Raw genomic sequence first — 26,846 nt, 5'->3', positions numbered from 1 at the left:
AAATGTTGTGTTTTAATCTACGGTACTATTTTAAAACAAACCATGTAAAAGTGTGTGCTTACAAAGATACATGTTTGCTGGTCTTCTAGTTGTATAGGGGTGGAGAACATTTCCTGAACAAAGAAGATGCGTGCAATTTAAAGATAAAGTGTGCTACTTTAGACTGCTTAGGAACGTGAAGGCCACTATGTCCTGCCAACATGCGGTCCTGCCTACCAGTTGATAAGATTATGTATGAATTTAGTAATAACATTAACAGGCTGTTTGAAAAACACAAGTGCAAGAAAGTGGTTACTCAGTAAGCTCTTGCCTGGTTAAATGGATCGCTCTCAGGGACCAATCACAGGCTCAGTAACAGCAAAACCGAACCCAGAGAGAATATCAAACACATGTGAGTGCAAACTCTGTGGAAGATGGGGTGCCATGATACCTGCATTGCAGACAGCTGGTTCATTTTTTTTTTATTAGTCACTACAAAATCAATGCATATATACAATGTATAATGTTTTTTTTGGGGGGGGCAGCCTTTTGATACAACCCACAAAACGTGGGAAATTAGCTACCTTATCAAGGAATATCAACCAGATTTTCAGTATTACACATCCTAGAGCAGATGTCTATGTATTCTTCACTGACTTGAATGACAAATCCTCAGTCCATGCTCTTCCCATTAACATGTTATAGTTGAAATCCTCATTAAAGAGAACACATTCACATTTTGGCTCCACGTTCATGCTTGGATTGGTTTGCCTTGGTCCGTCACCTCTAGTTTTACCATACCCCTTGAATATATGCTATATCCCTTGAATATATGTACTAAAAAGACTAATTCTTTTGGTTGTGGGATTGGTTCAGTCTATGTCTATTTATATAAGTTTTGGAAAGTGAATTTATATTTTTTGTACTAATTTATTTAGACATTTTATGATGGAATTTGTATGTATGAATATATTTCTATAATAAAAAAGACCAACCACATCTGACTATCAAAGCCCAGGAGCAGCTTAAACTCAAATACTGGGATGATGGTTCACCAGTGCCAGATAAATCTGACCTTCACGTTTTCCTTTACAACAGCACAGATGGACACAAAATCATCTGGGAATTAGGACAGGGCATAAACATTGTATGAGCAGTTTTTTAGGCTGTTCTAGATCTAGCGGGTCTCTGACTAATTTGCATAAATCTTTTACGTCACCTGTCTGGTCTGAAAATAAACAATCACCAGTTCTATTAATTAAGTGGTGACTGGTGGAAACCCTGATACGTTCCTGGGGTAACAGTAAAGGCTAGATTGGACACCATGATTACCCATTTCCTTCATAAGCTCTAGCAGAAATTATCACGTATTCTAGATCAGTGTTTCTCAAGTCTAGTCCTTAAATACCACTAGCAGCCCAGATTTGAGAATTGTGGCCTGAGAACAGGAACTGAACCATGTTAGCTTATGCTGTGAAGTCCTAACACATCTGACCTGTCAGTAGCCCCAAAGGATAAAAGCTGAGGAAAAACTGTGCTAGACTTGGCTGGATTTTAACAGCACAATTGTGCTTAACCGCTGGTAAAGCATGTGCCCCGTGCAGTGTGGCATCCTACACAGGATTGTGTGTCTTGGCCCTTTTAAAAGAAAGCTGCGAAGAAAGGTAGAAAATAAAGAAGAGGAGAAAAAAAATATGTCATGTCACACAGCAAAGCATAGGGTGGTTTACAAACCAAATGTCCAACTCCACAGCTAACATCATCTTATAAAAGGAGAGAAGGGATGAATCAAGAAACCACAAAAAGTAAAGCCCATACCTTTAATAATAGAGAAGATTTAAAATAAGATTTCTGGATACAAAGGTTAGACAATATTTTAACTTCTGAAGAAGGGATCTCAGTACACAGGACAACTGACTCTTATATTAGAATAATGTACCATGCAAAATGGCTAAATTATACAGATGCACTGCACATACCAATAGAATGCCTGGGTCTTAACATCTAAAGAAGACCATTTTATTAACAATGATCTACACATGCTCAGTGAAGATACTAAAAACAGAGCTAACTAAATGTCATGGGGACAAACGAGAAAATCAGTATATGTCATTTTAGTTACCTGTTAACTAACCATATCAACTATATCTGCCTCTTCTATAGTAAAACACAGTTTGACCTCATTTTATGGCTTTGAATGCATTTTTTCCTTGAAAATTTGTGCACTCTGCTAACCCTACAGGTTTACAAAGGATTTCACTACAACATAGTTAAATGGTATACTAAAAACATTAAAATTAACAAAAAGAAAAATCAGTGAATTTTGCAATTAAAACAAAACGCCCTGTAGCATTCCAAGCCATATTCAAGATGAAAAAGGGCTAACTGGTAGTCTGACCTAGATTTACAGATTGTTCACAATCCCTATAACCAAAATGAATTTTTAGCTAAAGACCTATAGAGGTGAAGCAGTATCGCTGCATGCAGTGGTTTAATTGTACAACGAAAACCACATGAAAAAGTCCGTGTCCTTAGGCTTACCTGTACAGGATGTTGCGCGGGACAGCCCCATGGGACACACTCAACCAAGCGCTTAACTGAGAAAAGAAGACAAACGAACGGATTGCCAGCAATAGGGTCTTCTCCTCGATGAATCTATCTCCAGTCCTAGAACATATTGGAAAGAATTAAATGTTGAAATAAAAAATAAAAAACACGAATATGGTTTTCCTGTTGCACCAAAATGCATTGTGTCAATGCAGACCTATTTTTACATACACCCCAAGTCAACGACATTCTAACACTTACACCTTGTCCCATTCTGCTTTACAGGGGACAGTAAAGGCAGTGTCTAATGTTTCTAAGTGATCCCCAGGCTTGTCAGGGTCCATAACAGCTGAAACTGGTCTTTGAGATCACTTAAGAAAAGATATCAGAGTACATGTCTTTTCACAAGTACCCTAAATTAGAGACTTGACCAAAACCATACCACTCAAACCATACCACTAGGTGTAATTCACCCAGTAAAGCCCACCATGTTCTTACACTACTCACCGAGTTTCATTGCCCCGGGTGTTTTATGTTGTAATCACTAGGACAGTTTAGTATTTGGTTTACCTCTGGAAAGTCGATATATGGGGTAGAAACAGGCACAGCTAATATATATTACAAATTCCTGACCTGAATTGCTTTCCCTTTTTCTCACTTGCAACTCCAATGGCTGCCTGAACCAATTAAGAACTTTATAGGGACGCTGGGTTTTAATACGTTTGCTTATGGTAAACGTCAATAGACAGGTTTATCCAATGCATGAAATGGTAAAATGTAGGATTTGGGAAAAGTAACAAATTCATTTAAAAAAATTGCTTCAGTAAGAAAACACTACCAGGGCATGGTTAACTATTAACTCTATGATAAGAACAGCTAAATGTAATCAAAATGTACTGTGCAGAATGAAGTAATACATACATTTTCTTCCATGTCTGTAGAGAACCAACACAGATTTATAGACAACAAAGTACCCAATAAGAGGCTGCAGCATGTTACATTAAAGCCATGTGATCCAGTGTTTAAATCTACATGCTAATGTGATGTGTGTGCTATCTAAGTAAACCCTTAAGGAGACTTTAACCTACTGTCTGGGAACAGGCTCCAGAATCCACCTTTCCAGCAAGAGGGCGTCTTGTTTCATTGCAGGATCGTTTAAATCGCTTGCCTCCGTGCTGGATCCTTCATCACTATAGCAACAGTCTGGAAGCAGCATCACCTCAATCATAATTGGAATATTATTTCTCCATAGAAGGGCGACATCAGATCTAGTTTTTCTAGCTTGGCGGCACTGAAAGGAAAAAAAATCCTATATATGCATTGACAGTTCTTGAAATGAATTACAACACAAAAAAGTAAAAAACATACTGTGTGTTTAAAGTTCACAAGTTAAAAAAAGAAGACCTTGAGTGACAAGTTGCGAAAGTTATTTTAAACGTTTTAAGTACTTTGTATACTGGTCAACTGAATGTATTGCTCTGTGATTGAATTATCTAGTTTGTGCCATGGAATGAAGAACAAAAAAAGGGCCTAACGCGTTATTATCCATTTATATAGCGCTATCATATTCCACAGCACTGTACAATAGGTAAACAGAATGTAACAAGCAGCACATTACATAATTTGTACTTAAAGGACATTTTACAATCTGGAATGAGGTGCCGGTATATTGCACATGAGGTAAAAGTCCAAATGCTTGAGGTTGATCACCGCACAACTGTGTCTCAGTGTAAACAATAATATTACTAGACACATGTACACACCGACTAAGGAGTAAGAGGATATTGTAGGAGACACCAGACGGCATGGCTAAGAAAAGTGAAGTAGAGGTAGGTAGGAGAAGAGAAGTTAACCTGTCCTGCCTGAAGCGAGTCTTAAATCAGATTATTTTGAAGTAAAGGAGACAAGGGGACAGTCTGAGAAGTCTTATATATGAGCATGACAAGTAGATGTTAAGAACAGAGGACAGATGAAGATCATCAGAAAAGTACCGGGTAGGTGTGTATTTTAAGAAGAGAGGAGATGAAGATAGGGGAATTGCTATGAAGAGCCTTGTAGGCGAGATTAAGGAGTTTAAATTGGACCCTGAAGTGTGCCTGTGAAGAGACTGGTAGAGAGGAGAGGTGTTAGTAGAGTGATGTATAAGAAAGATAAGCCAGGGAGCAGTACTCCTGATGGATTGAAAGATAAGGGTAAGATAATAGCTTTAGGTGCGTGCGCCCAGAGCTGTAAGTGTGTTCCATTGTGCCAAGCACAGCATGGCAGTGCTAGCGGCATACATGTGTGGTGTCATACGGTGGAGGACATGCATATGATGATTACAACCGAACAAGAGGTGCCCTTTGGCTATATAGTGTCAAGAACATAACACAATATGAGTAACAAAATGGGTTTATCTACAAAATTATGGTAAGGAAGTGAGAATAAAGTATTTTTACTACTCCACGTAACTGGACAAACCATCTGGTACATCTGTTCAGGTTGAAGTCCAAGGGGAAAGTAGACGTTGCACAATGATACATAGCTTACTCAATGGATAAGCTCAGAATATCCATGGTAGATTACCGTGCTCTATGGTAGAAAACTGTATGTGGACTTGTCAAATGCTAACATGGTATGTCATCAAAGCCATCTGTAAGACTTATTTCTGTGGGACAATCCCCAGACACAGAAAAGCTTTCTTATCCAAATACTGGGTGGCAACTTACCAAGATCAAGGTAATGCATACCCTTTGACTGGATAGGGTTATAATGCTATTTTTCAGATTTTGACAGAACTAGCTTTACCGGATAGTTGATAACATTTCCACGTGTCAGCCTTGACACAGGAGGAAGGGAATTTCTGTTCAGGCATTCAAAGTCACTTACATCACGCAATATTACATTAAGTCTATCAGCACAGAGCCAGTAAACTTTTCTACTGCTGTGAGATACACTATGTTGTCATTAGAAAGCCTCCACACCACTGGTAAGTAGCAAAATGACAAGCGAGAAGGTACTATTAGGCTGTTAGAGGGTTAAAAATAATAAATTAGCACCCGAAAAGGCAACACGGACTTACCTGTGCCAGTTTATCACTGCATTCATGCTTATTAGGCCCAGGATGACTAGACTGTGCTGGTGGACAATGGAGGCCTTCTGTTCTTCCTTTCACAGATTGTTCTGGCGTCCGACCCTCGGTAATCAGTAAAGCAAGATACACTAGAAAATCCTCTGCTTCGTATTCAAAGAACTCATCCATGGAATCTACAAAAAACACATGAATATGAGACACATAAGGGGGTGGTGGGTGATGCAGTCATCAAACAGATTATTTATTATTATTTTATACAGCGCCATCATCTTCCGCTCTACTATGGTTATTGCACCACTTTTTAAGCTTGACACCAGAACTGATCTTAATTTTCCAGACAGAAAAATAGGTTGAGTATGTTTCATTTTCTCTACCAACTGTACAATAAATGGTATTGCACCCTTCTGAGTATGCAATTACCACACACAAACAGTAAATGAGCACCGTGAAATAAAAACTACAAGAATGCTGCTAGTTTGAGTGTGATTTTAGACACCATAAGGAGGATCATAACACATCTGCCTTTGTTTTTGGTCATTTGTAAAAGGCTGTTTAGACTCTGCCAGTTCATGTTGTTACGGGAAATACACAGGCGATGTATTGTTCAAAAGGTGGGAAAAACGGATTACAAATCAACCATCAGAACACACATTACTAAGATATTTACCAGGATGCAGAAACCCTAAAGGAAAATGGGACGGGAGGGAAATAAATGGTCATTTATAAATATAGCCCCGTTACAAATACATTTGACAGTCTTGCTTTTGGAAACAAAAGAAATGTTTCCTTTGTGTTAGCATAAGTGTGTGAGGAAAAATGGTCTCAGTGTTGATGCAGCAAGAATTCATAACAGAGAGGTCTTTGTTACAGTACGAGATCTGGTCTGAACCAGCACAAAGACGTAATAGACAGTGAGCAGCAGAAGCAGCGGCAGCTGGCGCGGCTCCTCGCACATTACACAGAGGTACTTTTGCTGCAGCTGTGCAATGCTTTCATGCCTTTGATGACAGCACTTCTGTGGAAGATTCTATTCTCAAAAGCAAGTAGCTCCAAAATGTTCAATGAATTATGGTGAAGATGTTTCATTAGAAGATAAGGGAACACAATCACATAGTGGGTAAACAGTCGAATTGCTTATGTATTCTAATCCAAAGTAGTGTTATCCTCATAAAAACTGGTGGAATGCACATGCTAATTGAACATTTCCATTGGTTACTATGGAGATAAGACCCCTTTTTCAAAGCCCACAACATAATCACATTTTATACATTAACCCTGGATGAATTTGATGGAAGAAATAAAAAATATATTTTTGCCCTTGGATGGATATTGTCCTTGGCCATTGAATTCAAGACAGTTTGAAGGATGAGGCCTTGCAGTAGACAATAATAACAGCAGCCATAAAATTAAGTTTCTAATTTTAAATACTTTGATGGCATATAGGAACCATCCAGTCCACGTAGTCTGCCCAATATTCCTGCTGTAAAAATTCAAACATTAATTTTTAAAGGCCCTTGTTTATTTCTTCAGAGGCTAATTGGGAGCCGTCACGATACATTAGCAAATTTATAAAATGTATACCGTTAAGCAATGAACATTCCTGGGAAAGTATTCCCCTTATGGTAACGGGACCATAAAAAATATACTACATCATTAAATTTAGTGCTCCTCTTCTTAGGAAGAACAGACCCTCCAAAGAAATATGTGCGTAATCATATGTCCCACGGGAAAGATGTTTTGCTTTTTGTATTAAGCAGTGTAGCATATGCAGAAAGTACATACATTAAATATACAGTATATGTTTATACTTATTTTCCAAATAGATAATAGGTTACAATTTGGATAAATATTTCTTTTTTAATAGCATAAAGTCGTATTCTAGGCTCACTTGACAAATGTTAAAGAGTTTTGTGACCTTTTCACATGTTAAGTGACAAGGTCAAGAGTCAAGATACACACTCTGGTATTCATTAGGGAAACAGACCTCACTTTCTTCATACTGCCAGTAAATGTAGATCTTTAAGCCTTCTGTATATATTCACAAGGGGAGGATTGAATCAACACATACCGACATGGTAAACGAAGAGGAGATTTTTAGTAGATGTACATCTGTGTGCCAACCCCTTAGAGACCAGTCTTCTTAATTGTAACCCTCAAGTAATTCCATAGGGACACAATGAAAATCAGTATGGGGGGGTAGAGTAACATGCAAACAGGGGCTTCTGGTAATTTCCAGCAGTGTTTGTAGGAATGTAAATTGGGGTCAGAGTGGAGGGAAAGCCATTGCCTGTAAGTGGCATCTCCAGGTAAAAGCAGCCTGTCCTAAGGCAGTAGTAAAAACTTTTACTGTAAGTCTGTTACAAAGACAACCCAGGGAATGGCCAGTCAACAACAGAGGCAGGAGACTGGTGATCTTAAAGGGCATTTACCATCATATTTTTACATCCATTTATTATTGCCCTACGGTTGTAATGAATACATATCTGGTACAAAACATAAAGGAATACATATGGGATTAGTTGAGAAGGAGAAGAGTTTCTGCACCTATAGTTGGAAATAAATATGTAACAATCAGAATTTGTATACTCAATTAGATTTCAGTAACAAGCACCACAAGCTTCTTTTTATACAAAATGGTTTATGAGTGTCCGGACTTAGCACGTGATAAACACTCTCTGTCCTGCAGCTAAGTGTTATGACTCATACATGACAATGAAGATCATAACAGAAGTACAAAGTAACAACACTTCCAGGCACACACACTATTCACACACAGATGCAGGATTTCTCCATGAACAGTTTTTCATTCCCCCGAAGCTGAACTGCAGAGCAAATACCTCCAATAGAAAAAAGTAATTACATTAAAACGTCCAAGGTTTCCTAGAGAGCCACATGATATGATGCTACAAGAAGAAAAGTCCTCATCGCCATGGGCAAAACACCTAGAGGTCATGGTGAATTATGTGACATCATGGTGCACAATTTGTGGGCAAACCTGAACAGGGGCCCTGGGAAAAGAACAGCAAGAAGCAAACACAGTGATATTGTTCTCATGGCGTAACAGTACCCTAAATACCAACAACTGTTAATGAATATGGAATATACATTTCCATATAATGCCAAATTATGACTACAATGTGTATAACACACCTCAATGGAGACACCCAATTACCTGGAAAGCTTGCATTTTAATTTTATTCAGCTAATAATTAACACGGTCAACAATAAACTTATAATAAAGTCCATTATCTCTATAAATACCTGGTTATGACAGTATACTCCTTTGTCATGGCTACAAGAATTATACAAGCTGTACACCTATTGTTAATTTAACTCAAATTAGCCAGGCTAACCAAATGAAGTTGTGCGGAGAAAAAGCTAACAAATCTATAACAGTTCGACTGGACAGTACCATTGTTTTTGTCAGAAGGAGATTTGCTTAATGTATAAAACTCCCCCAAAATGCACAACTTTAAATTACTTGGCGCACTTGAAAAGCAAGCGACATGTGATGAGCAACGGGCAAATGAAGCCTGCATATAATAGAGAGACCTAAAGAAACACTCAGCTGAATCAATCCGCCATAAAGAGGATGTAAGAACTGGTGACTGTAGCACCGACTCTATTAAAAGCCAGCTCTTCCCCGTCAATAAAAACAAGAGACTGACACGGATACTGGTTCAACTCGGAACGGAAATTAGTTAAAAAGAGGGCAAAGAGGTATTAACCTCAAAGGCTGCGCTAATTCTCCAGTGAAGATTAGACAGCAGTAAGGTCTTGAAGTCCGATAATTGTAGATACTAGGGATGCATCGGTAGTGAAGTAATTAATCCATTCATCCAATCATTTTATTCCCCAAGGTACTTACAGAATGAAACACTCTTGGCAGAAAAAAAAATCTTGAAGGGAAAACAGTACACTATGGAAAGAAAAGAGAAAAAACCCAGTACGCCTGCTCTAAACATCTCCCTTGAAAAAGCTCAATAAACATAAAAGTTTCGAGCTATTGCTTGGCCCGAATCACATCTGAAAATAAGGCTAAAATAATTTCACCAAAAATTAAATATATGCTGGATGACTACTGCTATCCACCACCTGGCACACAGTTAGAAATAGAGACAATAGAGACAGCACTTCAACATTTATGGGTCAGTTTACTAAACTGTGGTTCATGTCACATTTTAAAAAAAAAACATTGTGGTAAATTATCTAGTGCCAATTTTACCCTTCTAGGTCAAGGACCTGAGTCCCCACCACATGTCATTGCAGATCCACGGAGACCTTTGGCTTCTGATCGGAGCAACTTCCTTTTATAACAGGTAATAAGAGTTAATAACTAGGGATTGTGCTATACTGTTAATGAATTCAGTCCTATATGCATTCATTTAATGCTGCATATAGCTATTTTACAATAGTATTTTGTTTGGAATACCTGGTTTAATACTAAGGACCTACGTTAGCTCAGCAGGCTTACAATAAGTGCCATGTGGAGGAAAAACAAAACAAAACCGATCTGCCAAATACTTTCCTGTCCTGAATTAACCTCTCATTTTAACTCCTAAAGCTGCCAAAACCAAACCGCTTTGACCATGTGAAGAAGTGACCAAATCAAATGGGTAAAATAAGGTCACTTACACAAGCAAAGTGTGGATATCCAGAGAGCAAATGAATCAGATAATTAACAACAAACAAAACAAAATGGAGCAGATCAGGCATTTTTGTATTTAGATTCACAAAGATTGCACAACATTAGGACCCTGCTTCTCTCCATCAAACATTAAAGGGAATCATTGGGTCACATAATATGGACGAAGTGCCCAGGCTGCATTTTCTTCCGCTTTATGTGCTAACGATTTTTTGTTACTCTGATGTGCAGGGTTGTGTTCTGATCAGCATATTTATGATAGAGACAGGGGTACTTTACTACCAAACATCATTACATTCTGCAATTAAACAGCCCATAAATTTAGCAAGGAAGGGTTTTTTTTTTTTTTTTTTTTTTTTAATCAATGACAAGCTTTTATATCAAGTTACTTGGAGGAGGTAGTTTACATCGTTTTAAGAAGACTAAATTAGTGTGTAAAGCACAGATGACATGGGTTACAGCTCTGTCTCTTATGGATTGGATAACTATCACAACGATTGACTTTCCAACTACCAGATTGCATTACATTTTATTTATAGAGCATGTGTACGTACACACATTACATACAATGTGCTATCCCCATTTCTACTAGTTATAATTCCAAAAAGATGCGAGTTCTCATGCTGTGAACATCCATACATCTGCTAGGGAACAGGCTAGCGCAATGTATGGGTGAAATTCTTTGATCTTTGGCGATGGGTACCACATTAAAAGGCTTGCTTGTGCGTACATAGGAAATAATTGGATAAGGGTCTTCAGTGATAGTAGCAACTACAACAGTATGAAATGTATGAATCTTGTTCTTCTCCAGCACCTATGAATAGATCATGAATAGATTATCGCTTGATTTTATAGCATGCTGAGGTCTGCAATCAATATATCATTATCTGTACATGTTCTGAAATTCAAGAAATCCAGGGACTGGATGAAAAACACCAATAGCCAGCAACCAGCTTTGGATTTTATCAGAACTTCTATAAGCTACATGTGTTATATAAAATACAAACGTATTAAGGAATTACACACATAAATACCCTAGGTATTATGATTACAAGATAGATTTAAGCAGGTGATTTGTCGCGTGGGTGTTTTTTAAAATAATCTAAAGGAAAAAAATATCATGTTTTACTATATTTTTAATTAAAATAGTATTAACTGCGCTCAAAAACCCGAGCACAGGGGACAAACTGTGTCCAAAATGAATCCATTAAAACTATTTATTTCATTTCACCAACAGTATCTCTAATCCGGGTAAGTACCAAGCACAGAAGCGTATTTACTTTCCAGTTGTAACTAGTTTGCTGAATCATGTTGACCTTCCCTTAGCTGCTTTCTTCTGCTCTACTGACATACATGTTATATAAACACTTTCTACAGATTCCATTCAAGTGTTAAAAAAAAAATAAATAAAAAAAAAAAATAATAATTTGCTCCAGTACTAAAGGATGAAAAAGGAAAACACTTTATTAAATATTTTATTTAAATCACTGAAATTGAAGTCAAATGTAAATTTTGTTTTAGAATATCTGAAGACATCTATCAGAATCTCACCTAACAAGTCTAACCGGGTAGAAACTTCTCCCGACATACAAAATGTATACAGATAATTTTAAGAATTAGGAAGAGGCAAGCCACAAAACGCTTATGTATTGAGGTTAAATGTACATCATGGCTACGTCAATATTTCAGCCACCGGGAGAAGAGATAGATAGATAGATAGATAGATAGATAGATAGATAGATAGATAGATAGATATATCTATATCTATATATAACACGAAGAAGGTGCAGTCATGACCATCACCTGAAATGCAAGAAAAACATTACTGCAATCTTACCTTCAGCCAACCAACCTCTCTCTTGCTACTGGAGATCCCAGACTCTCCTTGTTATATGGTAATGTGTGTGGTGCTAATTTTGGTTAATTGAGAAGAAAAACATTTTTATTTTTCATCGCCTCTTAAGGTTCCCAGGCGATATATCCCAGAAGAAACAAGGCTTTCATCTTGGTTATCTAGGAGCTAAAGCAAGTTGCTCTGACTTTTCTAATATGTTCGGAGCGCTTAAAGTCTGAGTTGCTTCTATACATATGTGTTGGATGCTGTCAGGCCATCTTGGAGCTGTCATATCACCAGAGCTCCCCTTCACATTACTGTTACTGTGGAGCTTCCCCAGTCGTGGCTTATACGCTACACCAACGCCAGATGCTGAGTCATATTAAATGTTACAGTTTTCTCTTGTTTATACTCGCACTTTGCATTCAGCTTTACATTTATCATATCATTATCAGCGCCTGCTCCACATCAGTGTTAGATAGTGCCTCTGGCAAACTTTGTACCTCACATCTAGCGCTGTGTAGCCACTCAAGTGATAAACCCACTGTCAGCAGAAGAATATTGTTAAAGCTCTCGGGAGACAAGGACAGCCATATCACTTGTCTGCTGGGAACATAGCTCTATACTTGTTAAAGGCTTGTCACTATGGGATTTGTCAGTCACATTGGGTGGGACATAAGTCAAAGGTCCAATGAGACTGAAGCTGGTGACAATGGGGGGGGTGCATTTCACTTTAATGACAGGCACATACATAAGTCATATATAATCATCCGACATGCCAAGAGGAAATGAAAAATGGAGATAAAGTATGGTAATATGGTATGCCCCCCCATTCACACACTACATAAAACCATCCATTTCATATTAATGGAAACAGTAAAAAAAATGGACAGCTACTTATAGTGAATCACAAGTGCTTTAGGAAGAGGGACACATTTAGAAATCTCATTTAGTTTTTACAGGTGCTGACCCCAAAAAAGGCTTGTCGTAGAATATAAAAAACATCTTAATATATTTGTGCCTTTTAAGAAAATAATTTTTCATTAAGCGACTGCAATAACTTTTGGGACAAATGGTACCCAGACTCCTGAGAAGCAACAATCACTGCAGCAGAATCCTGAAAAAAGATAGCTTTCCAAGCAATACGGTATATATGGCTACTGCTATATAGAGGCAGTTAAACAAGAGAGTCCCAATATAAAATTTGATATTAAACAAAGTAAGGAAAGGGGTCTATTAAAGAGGCAATGAGATGTGTAGCAAGATAAATGGTTTAATTAATTACGCGTCACCCTAAAGTCAAGTTGTTCATAATAGTAATTAAACAACTGACCTCTTTCCTCCGGCACAGGAAATAAAACATTCTGGCATGTTAACTAACTGGTGATTCTAGAATCTACAAATAGTAAAGTCACGTATCTCAGAAGTTGAGAGGGGGATGAGGGAGCATTGTACAAAGTGAATCTCATATAACCCCATATATATCTGCCTCATCATACGCATTCATTGGTGTGAGTTATTGAGTCACATCAGGAAGTGTTCATCACGTGCACAATAACTTACAATGTTACATTCAATAAGTCAAAATAAATATCTTAATACATTATGTTAGTGTAACTACCTACACACACACACACATATATATATATATATATATATATATATTAGAGCACACACATTAAGAAGATGTTTTATGTATTCATTTCAGTTGAGTTTGTGCACATCGTAATGTTTTATGTATGAATTTGCTTCCACAAACAGATTATAGAACCTTGTAAAGGTAGAATTTTGGCAGTACATAAAAAGACTCCCACTAGACAATGTTCTCCTACTCAACCCCAAACCACGTCATTAATGACCTTTTATGTTAAGCAAGTTTTTAAATTCCCATCCAGCATGAATACTGGAGCCAGCAATAGATTTATCTATATAGATTAAAAAAAATTAAAAAGTTTTGGTTAAATCTGCACCAATTACCTGTCTCTTAGATATGTCCAGACTTGTCTTAATGCAAATTACACTGTAAGGATTATAATGACACAGACAGGGTAGCAAACTTTCCAGCCCTAAAACTCCCATTGTGTTTTGCTGGCCAGACTCACAAGACTTTTCTTTTGGGATGACTGCTGACCATACTGCGAGTTATACGCCACTACTTATTAGTAGCCGCTTTTATTAATCAAACTGATGTTTATAATAATGCAAAGGACATCAAGGCTGTTTCTCGATACACACACTGATGAAGCCCCTTACGATGAAAAGAGTGCAAACATACTCATCTAAAAGAAGTAGATCAGCTTTCACAGAAGACCCAAGAAAGTTTAGAAGAACACACCTTTGTTACGCAGGCCCATGTTTCCATAGTAAACACTAGTGCAGAAGAACAAGCCTGCTGTTATGATTGGCTACGCAAAAACACTATCTGAAGGATCCAGATGCTGCCTGGAGAGCTTATTCAGCGAGTCTTGCTCTAAAACATTAAGATTTCACAAAGGAGGCAGAGTGAAAATGCACATAGCAACAGCACTGGTGATCTGATTGGATGAGACATGTCCTTAAACCCTCCCCACCTAGAAAAGGGTCTTGTACGGTTTCCTGCTCCTTTGGCAGCCAAGCTTGTTTTTATTTCTCCTCCCCCTAAGCTCAGCTGTATTTTGGTCCGTTTCAGGATATCAAGGCAGAGAATATCCTATGTAACTTTGTTTGTACAAGCGGTAACTGGCTAGAGAGACGTTTACTTAATCAGTGCTCTTTGAGAAAATGAATTAAAATGTAATGTTCAATCCAGCTGTGCTTTTCTTAGGATCCTTAATCCTTTTCATTATGATTTAAAATGTTAAAAGAGACAGTTAATGATATAAATATAGAGATTTGATTTCTTAAAAAGATAAAGTACTGAATCCTAGAACCCCCAAGAACTGACAATAACAAGGATTCAGCTCCAACACGTTCCAGGCATCACCATTCTAAGAAAGTTAATTATACTGGTCAGGTCTGAGTGCCAAAAGTCCTATGACAAACAGCTACACTGTGCTTAAAAGGTACGTGGAGTAAAATTAGAATTTTATCCTGCTATACAGGACTAAAATAACCTGCCACAGATGGTCAGTGGTTCATTGAGGGTTTTCCACATTTTCTAAAGGCATTTACTAAAGAACAAGTCTTGAAAACATTTGCAACAATCGCTATTTTTGAAAAGAAAACAATTGTATGTTCTCGGGGAGTCTGGACTCTGGATCAAAGATTTCTTGTGAAATGTATTATTATTTCTCACCTTTCACTTAAAAATCCGCAATTCCATACTCTGCCAAAGGAAATGTTGTACTGTAAATATTTGAGGCTGTAACAAATATTTGTTACATTTTGCGATATCCCCAGACCGTCATGTTTCTGCGTACTGCCGGCTATACATGCACAGCGACGGCTATTCTGTTCTTAGTATGGGACCAGCCAGTTCCCTGCTCTATTTGCTCACCTTTGTAACAGTTACAATAGGATTTTATTTCCTCCTTATTTTGTGTGTCAGTATCCACAGAGCCCCATATATTTCAAGACTTAGAGCCACACTTACACAGTGATTATTGTGTGAATGTTGAGCACTGGTGATCTCACAAAGGGGGCTGAGGAAACGAATATAAGCAATCAATACATTTGTTAACAATTCTAATGGTGTGATATGATTTTGAATCTGCTGCATGCACGCTGGTAATATTGCTTAAAGAGCAGGAGCCATCTAAGGCTGCTTCCAGATCTGGGGGACCTACTTATTACAGACATGATGTGATTATGTTTTATCCTTTTGTCAATGCAGTGTCACAACATACTGACCTGGATAGACAAAGAGTGTCACGAAAATCCAATCTTCCAGGATGCTATTTCTGGCACCATATTTTTTGATTTCTATTAAGCACCCCTTCTGTGCTAACCAAAATATGTTGGATCCTAAAAGGCCCTCCAGAATTTCACTCTTCGGATTCATATAATGTATTTTTAGCAGTTATTTTAAGGCAGTGCTGTAGTTGTTTACACACAATTCCAAACAGAACGCCGTAGAATATTTGTAAAATTCCAAAATACGCTGCTGTGAGCTTCTTACGGCTGACAGACATCTGTGGGTGTTGTAGATCCCCAAAATGTATGCACATGTTCCAAGAGCTTGGGTTTTTGGGCTGAACAATGTAAAAAATAAACGTAAGAACTACTAATTAGGCAAAGCTACGGTCTTGGAGACCAATGCAAAAAAAAGGGTCAGGCACAGATTTCCACAGAATTCAAAACGGAATTAGTCAATACCTATGACCTATCTGCTGCTGTACATAATTGCCATTGACGTCATGTAGTACCAGATGACCTCCTGGTATAATTGGAAATGAGTTGCAAATCCATGCACAAAATCCTACCTATACCTGTTACGCAACCAAGGCTAAAGATTTCAATGTAAATAGAGGCCAGGTAAATTCTGGATTTGTACTCCTTTGAGTACTGCAACTAGTTATGTACGCACTTTGTACTTAAAGCCTCCACAATTGAAACAGAAGGACTGTGCTATTTTTAGCAGATCTATGTTAAAAATTCAATGTGATGCAAATAAACAAAGATGAAAATTGTCTAAACATGGGAGTAGCCTCACTCTACTACATGGTCCGCAGACATAGCATAACAAAGCATTTATGCAGCGAGCAATATAAATAGAATATATATTCTTGACAAATACTATAATGTATCTACTATAATACAAAGATGTAGAATACTGCAATTTGACTTTGGCATGAAAAAGAAAAAAAAAAAGTAAATTTTCTTCGAAATTATATGTTTTACATATCGAGACATATCTGTTCCTTAGCAGGCCTAAATTAAGTAAAAACAATGAGATGAAAAACCCATGACATATTACACCACGATTTATGCAACAAAAATAAAGCAAAAATGGAGAAGCCATATGTGTAAAACTAAGTACATCCTTACTTTCATAGGAATTAGGATACTTGTATTTACCTGTTTAGACCTGCTAAGGAATAGATGATTTTTGTTATGTCTTAATAGCTAAAACCATAGAATTCAAAGAGGGCATATGTATTTAACAGTACAGCCATCCACCTTTGGCCTTCCTCAAGAACTAATATCTTGTTGGTTATGTTATTTAATCTTGCTCTTTAATGACACTCTATTCCTTTTATGTAAGCAGCAGTGCTACAAATACTTGAGGATGGCCAAGTATTATGGAAGCTGTGGTCCAGCAACAGCCAGGATCCCAAGGCTGCACAGTCTGTAGTAACATTTTAAATAAAAAAGGGTGATGAAGAGATTGAGAAAGGATCCCAGCACAGACTATTACATAGATACCGGGAACAAAAGCATATAGGGGAACTGCAGTTCAATTGTAGGAGCAATGTTTTCTAGCACTCAATAAGGGGTGAAAGGGGAAGCATTTTCCAGAAAACCATACAACAACAAAAAGGATCTGTGTGCTGGGAATCTGAAAGGGGGCTGGCTCAGGATATATGCCTTTGTATACACAGAGCAGCCTATAAGGAGCAGTTAGCGTGGAGATCACAAAAGAAACAGAAAATGCTAGGCTGCAGTCTAGACAGACAAAATGTTTAAAAAAGGAACCCGAGTTACATGTGGTTAGGCTAAAATATAGGGAAAGAGTTACAATGTGGGCCATAAAATAATATTGGTGTGTCACTATAAGGCAATCTTCTTTAAAATTATTTTTAGCTCACTATATTCTAGAGTGTAAGCTTGTTTGATCAGGGCCCTCCTCACTCTTTGCGTCTGTGAGTCATTTTACCCTACAGCCATTGTGGACAAACTACTTGAATTGAAAGATTGACACATACTCCTAATTAAAAATCCATTTGTGTAAAATACAGAGGTAGAATTCTTTTTACAAAATTTGCAGTATTTTAGTTATTTTTGAAGTTGCCAAACCCTGCTGCTAATTTGTACGAACAAAGATTGCCAACTCTTGGGTTTTTCATAGGTGTATATTCAGTAAATACTAAGGCGAGTTGAGATGCACGAGTTCCAGGAATTACAAAAACAAGGGACATAACACAAGATATAACAGCGTACAGCAAGAAGGAGCTCAGAAAAGTAACACAATGGTATACGCATGGGAAAGATGAGGGTGCTAAAATCCAATTTTAGTTTAATTGAATTTAGATTGGGAATTAAAAAAGAAACCCCAACTCCTAGAATGGCCTGCGTTACATCCAGCTCTCCTCCAGTTTTAGGCACCCTAGTAGGTCCTAATTTCTGTTTTTGGGGACCACAGCTCTGATAAATTCAACATTATTATTACTAGCTATAAAAAGCAGTTCTCTTTATTTTTACATTGCTTTTTTATCCAAGCAGACAGATATACAATCTCAATGATCGCTAAAGTTACCTTAAAAAGCTGGATTTTCACTAGAAATACAAAATGGCTGCCCTTTAAAAAAAAAAAAGACATGAAAACCGCAACTAAAAACCTCAAAACGAACAGTGTCTGAAAACAAGTGACACTTCAATTTTTCGGCATTGACTGTAGAGTTAAATATCTATAATTATAGGACCCAGGAATAAAACAAAATAATCTCCAACCAGTGCTTGTAATAGACCATAATTATTAGGTCAAGACGTTAACATGTTCTGGTCATATTACAGTGATTATTTATAGCCTCACTATTTATAAAACTTTTCTAAAAACGTCCAGACTAAACACTAAGCTGATCCATCGACTTACCGCAAAAAGGCTGCGTCCAAAGCAAAGTATACATCGTGTAGCCATATACTGTTAAACCAGAACCAAGACCAGATTTTGGAGAGTGTAACCAACGTGGCCGGCCAAGGAAACACAGATAATGGGATGTTGGTCTACTATTCCAGTCACCTGTATGTTTTTTTTTTTAGTTTTTAACACACCAATAAATTCCAGGACACCTTTCAACTGGATAAATAGTAGCCACTTTGATAGAGAAGACTGACACAATGCACCATTTAATATTAACTGCACTGATCATAAGCATTTTATGGAAATACACAGGAGCTCAAAATAGTACTGCTGATGCACGTTCTATAAGCGGTCTATGCGTGTCAATGTCTGATATGATTTTAAAAATCAGAAGCATTCCAATTATTTGTAGAAAGCTGTTTTTCGGTTGCACACCCTGCACCTATAACAATGTCAGTCTTTTCAAAAACAAACTAAACAGAGTCTCAAAATAAAAGTACCGTATTTGCTCGATTATAAGACGAGGTTTTTTTCAGAGCAAATGCTCTGAAAAATACCCCTCGTCTTATAATCGGGTCGTCTTCTAATCAGACCTCAAATAGAGGTCTGATTAGGAGACTAAGATCCAGATCCCCCGCACCGCTGCAGGGGACCTGGATCCTCCTATCGTCGCCCCCCCCCCGCACGCACGCACGCACTTACCGGTGCTTCCGGAGGTGAAGTTGGCAGCGGGGGTTTGTATGCGTCCGTCGCAAATACCTTCCCCGACTGTCAGAGATCAGAGTTCCAGAGTTCCTGATCGCTGACAGCCGGGGAAGGTATTTGCGACGGACGCATACAAACCCCCGCTGCCAACTCCACCTCCTCCTGGCTGCCGCGGAATGAGACGTCAACCCGCTGCCCCGGCAATACAGCAGGAAATTGGAAGAACCGGTAAGTAAGTAAGTAAGTGTGTGTGTGTGTGTGTGTGTGTGTAGGGCATTTCTGGAATGCCTTACACCCCTATATGCCACTCTGGCACTTAGGGGGTTAAAAGGCATATTATGGGGCAGAGTGGCATATAGGGAGGTATAAGGCATTTCAGGAGGCAGAGTGGCGTTAAGGGGGCATTTAATTGTGCACTCTGCCTCCTGAAATGCCTTATACCTCCCTATATGCCACTCTGCCCCATAATATGCCTTTTAACCCCCTAAATGCCAGAGTGGCATATAGGGGTATAAGGCATTTCTGGAGGCAGAGTGCTCTATATAATGCCTTTTAACTCCCTTAATGTCACTCTGCCTCCTGGAATGCCTTATACCTCCCTATATGCCACTCTGCCCCATAATATGCATTTTAACCCCCTAAATGCCAGAATGGGATATAGGGGTATAAGGCATTTCTGGAGGCAGAGTGGCACATAGGGGGTCAAAAGGCATACCATGGGGCACAGTGGCATATAGAGGGTTAAAAGGCATATCATGGGCCACAGTGCCATATTGGTGTGGCAAGCCTGGGGGCAGATGTGCGTAACTGGGGGCAGGTTGGAAAATACAAGGAAATAAAAACAAAAAAAATATTTTTCTCAATCATAGCTTTTATTAAAAAAAATAGTTTACATGAATTAACATTTACTGGTAAAACTTTTTTCCTTTAGGGTCGTCTTATATTCAGGCTTTTTCTTTTTTTCCTAAGTTAATATTCAGATTTTGGGGGGTCGTCTTATAATCAGGGTCGTCTTATAATCGAGCAAATACGGTAATCTGTTTAGTTCTAAATAAATCATCCTGTAACTTGGACTATGGGGAGTCCACCATATGGGGAAAAAAGTCCTCTCATTGTTTGTTTTTAAATTTTTTGATTTAGACAAAATTAGCACATTAGGATCTTGTAACACCAGCTGAAGAATCAGCTAACATATAATGGGTTAACCAGGCCATTATTGTGGTCAATTTTATGACAAAGCACAACCAGATTATTAATCGATTGACACTTTACCCTTTTCAGTGTAAATACAAGCAACTTGGTTATGTATGGATTATGAGCCGTCTGTTGATACACAGTGTTTAAGTCCAGTAAAGTGATCTAGATTCTGCATTGCCACTCAAGACAAGCTTGCTTTTGTGTAGATCAGCTGCTCCTCAGAACACTACACAACCTGCCAGCTCAGCTATTCACATAAGTTAACTCTTAGCTGCTTCAGGAGGTAACCTTAAACCACAGGAAGGAGTGTTTAAGTGTTACGCACAACCTGATGCAACACAGTCAGACAGCAGGAACAGGACTGCCCTGTACACACAGCTAACCATTTAAATAGCTGCTTAACCGTGTGTGAACCGAGACCACAAATAAATTCACTGATCTCTTGGTTCATGCAACCTGAAAAAATGCAATATTTTGCTGACACTGGGGTAGCAGACCATTAAAAGGCTTTTGTGGTAGAAAGCAGCGTAACAATGACTTCAGGACTTTATTGCCACATAGTGAATGTCACATTACTAATAGCTTGACACATTAATGTAGATGAATAAGTATGATGGCGTTATGTTCTTGGACAAAATCTTAATTATTTAGCACATAATAAACAATGAATTGTACTTTTATTAGCCTGCTTGGGTCCACCAAGGGCAAATAATATGTTTAACTATTTAAGCTATGGTTACTAGGCAAACAATGGACACTACAAAGAGACTGTAACAAGCAAAGCTTAAACAAAAAAGGCCTTCTCACCGGAAGATAATACAATGTATCTCACATTGGGAAGGTTAAAAGAAATATAACAAATAATAATAATAAATAATATGAATAAGGTGTTGTCGTTATGATCCAACTTTACTATTCAATTAAGTACAATGTATACCATGAACAAGCAAGCAATTCACATTGCAATGCACCCGCTTCCTATTTATGATAATGTACAGCCATCTGCCCCCGCTCCAGAGGATTTTATAAGCCTGCTCAAGTGAATTGAGTTAATCTCTTTACATCATTAAACAGCCCTACATTTTTCCCTTGCTCATTAAAACAAAAACACATTATATAGAAATTGCTAGACTTCCTGTGAAGAGGATGGAAGGCTGTGCATTTTGTAGCTTTGCTCACCTCTTATCTCAGTAATTTAAAAGGCTAACTTATACCAGTCCAAACAAAGAAGAATGGAGAAGTCATGATGTGGATGAAAGCAGGCATATACTGCTCTGAATCCCAGCTAGGAAGGAAAAATCCCTTAGCAGAGAGATGTTGGTAGGGTGGATATCATATAAACCAGGCAATAAATAAGCAGATGATGCCTTCTGAACACTTCTACTGTTATTTATTTTTATGTGTGGGGCTGACAGCTTCGTACAGATGCCAGCAAGATTAGTCTAACTGAATATGTGTTGTAACAACCCAGAGGTTGTTCCACGTGAACTGTTTAAATACCAACTACAAACCAGACATTATGGGGGGGGGCAATAACTCTCCCGTGGGGACAAAAAAGACCTGGAGGGCAGACCCTGGGCTCTGAAAAGGGGCATGAAGTGTTAAATTCCGTATGGACTGGCACATTATGTGTTAACAGTAGAAACAAGGATGTTGTTTACCTCTGTCTGGTTTCATCCTGCCGTCTGGTACACAGGAGGATCTCATGAGCAGATCTGGTGCACTCAGGATGTCTTCTCCTCAGTCCTTGTGAAATGACTATGCTAGTAAACCCCCCTCGCGAGGAAGGGAAAAAAACAAGTGGTCTCCTCGCACATCGGTGGTAAAGGCCGGTCTACAGCACGTCCAGACACCTGGCTGTTTTGGGAAATGAACAATCCCTACACAAGTTGCCAATCTGTCCTCTTCTGACACAAAGTCTATTTTTAAACTGGCTGGGGAAGAGAAGCAGCCCAGCTCTCACCATAATCACACACACGGGCACAAACACACAAGGAACAAGAGGAGCCCAGAGGCTACGATCAGGGGGTGAGCCACCCACACAGACTGCTCCCCAATAAGGTCACCAGGGAGCCAAGTTTGGCCAGTGCCTACAAGGCGGATCCTGACATGCACACAGCTGATTCCCCAGCCCTCCCACTCCTCGGTCACAGCTGACACATTGTCATCTCGGTTAATCAATAAGCGATGGGCAGTAGTCGCACTAGTGAAGATCAATAAGAAAGGGGTCACTGGGGCCCTGACTGGCCCTCCATGGTAACAAGCTAGGATCTTCTCTGACAGCAGCTGAAACAACTAGTGACCATCTTGTCCCCGCACACTACCCCTGGCTGTATGAACCTAAAGCCACCGCCATCCCTTTGGCCCAGATCTTACAGAACTGCCACCCAGCTTCTCATACCCCCAGCAGCTGTTAGAAGTAGTCCAGCTTTTGCCATTCGCTCGCCCCCAACTCGATCCAATTCCAACTGAGCCCAAGGACCATCTCCCCTCCCGTAGACGTGGAGTCATCGAGCTCCCATGGCCCCCTCCTGCCCTCCTCCTCTCCCTGCTTCACACGCCAACACTGCCTCACGAATCATCCAGAGTCCCTCTCTCCTGCCAGGACACGGGAGGTATTACACCGAGCAGGCTGCACTCATTAACGTGTCAGCGAAATAAACACATTCACCCGTCCTTCCTCCCCCAGTACACAATGAGCGCTGCGCGGCTGCCTCACGGTCTCATCTCGTCCCGGAGGACGGAACCCTTCACCCTAATAACCCCGACGCCCTCCTCGCTGCCTCTCCACTGTCAAAACACTGTCTGAGCGGCGGGCCGATTGGTCACGTGTCCCAACAACAGCCAATCCCTTTCGTCACTTCCTCTGGCACTTGAGACTGCTGAAATCCTTGTTGCCCCGGTAACCAGACCGTGAGAACTCAAGTGTTGTTGCGGCCTGTATTTGTGTGTAGTGCATAGGGCGCTTCTCTCAGTCTCTGACATATACAGTCGTCGGGATAGGGTTCCCCTGGTGACGCTCACTGTGTACATGACGTGTAGTTAGACTTTTTCAGTAAGTTTATGTTTACAGTCATACTAATCGGTTATAAAGCCTTAGAGCTTGTTTTAAGAACGAAACACAAATCATTATTATTATTTATTGTTTTATATAGCGCCATCAAATTCCGTAGCGCTGTACAATGGGTAGACAGGACATAACAAGTAGTATGTAACGTAACAAATTGACTTACAGAGACAACAGGTGAGGAGGGCCCTGCTCAAACCATTTTACAATCTAGAGGGATTTAGGGTGTGTTACACAATAGGTAAAAGGTAAAATTGCCATTGTAAGGGATGGACCAGCAACACTAGTGTATTGTATTAGGAGGGACTAGGAGAGGTGAGCTAAGGGAATATGGGGCGTGTTAAAGTGAGATATTATAAGCGTCCTTAAAGAAGTGGGTCTTGAGGGATTTTTTGAAGGACCGAAGGCAGGGGGAGAGACGGATAGGCCCGGAGGAGGGCAATCCAGAGGATAGGGGCAGCCCTGGGGAAATCTTGTAAGCGTGCATGAGAGCTAGAAATCAGAGGAGAGGATAGAAGGAGATCATTGGATGAGCGGAGAGACCGGTTAGGAGTGTGTTTAGAGATGAGTGAGGAGATGTAGGGAGGGGAACTGCTTTGAAGGGCTTTGAAAGTAAGAGTGAGGAATTTTAAATGAATCCTGAAGCACACAGGAAGCCAGTGAAGAGACCGACAGAGGGGAGAGACGTTAGTAAAGCGATGGGAGAGGAAGATGAGTCTGGCAGCAGCATTCATGGTGGGTTCTAGAGAGGTGAGACGGTTAAGAGGGAGACAAGCTAAGACAGGGTTACAGTAATCAAGACGGGAGATGAGGGCATGGACAAGAGCCTTAGGCTAGGTTTCCACTTGGGTTTTTGTCCTGCATTATTTTCTCGATGAAAAACGCCAGCAAAAACGCCAAGAAAACTGCCACTGCATTTACCTGTGTTTTGGCGTTTTTTCTGGAATTTTTTCTGGCGTTTTAGCCTTTCTGTGGAAATTGCTTTTTTGACCTTAGGCAGTTTTTCCAGCCTTTACAAGTTAGAAGTTTCACCCAGCTAAAAGGGATTAGGATAAATGGCAAGTATCTGCCCCCTCCTGATGTCATTTATTGGCAGAGTTCTACTTAAACGCCCCGGCAGACCCTTTTGTCTCTTTTCTGTGGTTTGTAAGGCATGCTTTATTCCGAATGTCTGCTCCTCTAGGAAGATTGGCCCCAAATGATGGTGCAAATTGTTTGCTGCTGCTTTTGGCACGCAGGATCCAGTTGGGTATGTTTGTTTGTAATGGCATGTTTGTTCCAAATGGTGTAAAATTCAATATGAACTTTGTTTTGTGTGAAACTGTTTGTTTCCAGCCTATTTCTCGTAGGACACACAGATACTGGGTCCATCCTCTGCATTGTAACTGTGGAAAAAAACGCCATAAAAAACACCAAGGCAAAAAACCCACATGGCTATTTCATAGCGTTTTTTCTCTCCCATTGACTTCTATTGGAGAAAAACACCAAGATTTCCTTGCAAAAAACGCCAGAGTGTCAACATGCGATTTTGAAAAACTGCCACAGAGCCCAAAAAAGCAGAAAAACGCCAAAGAGGACTGAAAAAACGCCAAACAGAAAAACGCCAACTGGATATGTCATTCTGCGATTTCCTATTGAAGAACAGCTAACATCTGGCTTCAGCGTTTTTTTTCACTAAAAAAACGCCGTGTGGCTGAATTGGCGTTTTTATGGGCGTTTTTAGCAAAAAAAAAACAAGTGGAAACCTAGCCTTAGTGGCATGCTGTGTTAGGAAGGGATGGATGCGGGCAATGTTTTTAAGATGGAGTTTTTATAGACAGACTGAATGTGGGGGTGAACGAAAGGTCAGAGTCAAGGGTGACACCAAGACAACATGGGTGAGTAGATGGGGAGATGATGGCATGGCACCATTAACAATGAGGGAAATTGATGGGGGAATCTTAGCATTGGACGGAGGGAAGATGAGGAGTTCAGTTTTGGAGAGGTTAAGGAACGTGCAGACATCCAGGTAGAGACAGATGCAATGCAGTCACTGTCTCTCTCTTTCTATATATATATATATATATATATATATATATATATATATATATATATAGTAAAGGATGCTGGACCCCCAGTTTAGGAAGATGTTTGGGACTGCAGTTGTACATTGACTTTCAGGGGTTAAATTGTAATATTTGTATTTTTTCACCCTTGTTTCCATTTCTGTGTATATTAAGAATGACTCACTGTCTAGTCTACTTTTAAGTGTTACTTCCCTATTCTCTATTTCCTTCACCTCTGTTGTGTATTCGTTGTTGATGTCTGTGTGAGGAGATTAGACTGGTGCCTGTTGTCTGCGTAATCCCTTGCAATTGTGGTTTGTGTTAATTATGTTCACCTGTTTCCTGTTCTATGTCTACTCCCCTTCCCCTGGTAAAATGGCTATATAAACCATGCCCAGTCACGATAATGTCTAGTTTCTTGCATCCTGACTGATGGTATGTTTCGGAGACTAAAATACCCTATCCGTTTATCTTCCAGCTGGCTTTCCCTATGGGGAACTCTGAAGCGACAGCCAGGGATATATATATATACATATATATATATATATATATATATATATATCAGAGTAGAGGTTGTAGCCGTATTAGTCCAGTGGTGTCAATATCAAATAACAGATGGAATAAGTATCTTGTGATAATACCTTTTTTATTGGACTAACAGAATTTTGGAATGACAAGCTTTCGGGAGAAGGGAGAAGAGCTCCCGAAAGCTTGTCATTCCAAAATTCTGTTAGTCCAATAAAAAAGGTATTATCACACGATACTTATTCCATCTGTTATTGAGATATATATAAATATATAAATACAGTATCTCACAAAAGTGAGTACACCCCTCACATTTTTGTAAATATTTTATATGTTTTCATGTAACAACAATGAAGAAGTGACACCGCTACAATGTAAAGTAGTGAGTGTACAGCCTGTTTAACAGTGTAAATTTGCTGTTCCCTTAAAAATAACTCAACACACAGCCATTAATGTCTAAACCTTGGTAGCAAAAGTGAGTACACCCCTAAGTGGAAATGTCTAAATTAGG

General features: G+C 39.2%; 1 protein-coding gene across 1 annotated transcript in view; it reads right to left on the bottom strand.

The window, feature by feature from the left end:
- Nucleotides 1–23,275, bottom strand: part of ATOSA (atos homolog A) — a 32,463-nt gene extending 9,188 nt beyond the window's left edge. The window contains exons 1-4 of the mRNA XM_053465585.1: nt 22,360–23,275; nt 5,588–5,772; nt 3,615–3,817; nt 2,521–2,646 (exon numbers count right to left, since the gene is read on the bottom strand). Coding sequence (XP_053321560.1) covers nt 2,521–2,646; nt 3,615–3,817; nt 5,588–5,772; nt 22,360–22,405 — 560 coding nt within the window. The 5' untranslated portion in view covers nt 22,406–23,275. The remainder of the gene's footprint in view (nt 1–2,520; nt 2,647–3,614; nt 3,818–5,587; nt 5,773–22,359) is intronic.
- Nucleotides 23,276–26,846: the final 3,571 nt, after the last annotated feature.

Source organism: Spea bombifrons, chromosome 4 (assembly GCF_027358695.1).
Source record: "Spea bombifrons isolate aSpeBom1 chromosome 4, aSpeBom1.2.pri, whole genome shotgun sequence".
Lineage (NCBI taxonomy): Eukaryota > Metazoa > Chordata > Amphibia > Anura > Pelobatidae > Spea > Spea bombifrons.
The sequence above is the reverse complement of the archived record's forward strand: the minus strand, read 5'-3'. Positions and strand labels throughout refer to the sequence as shown.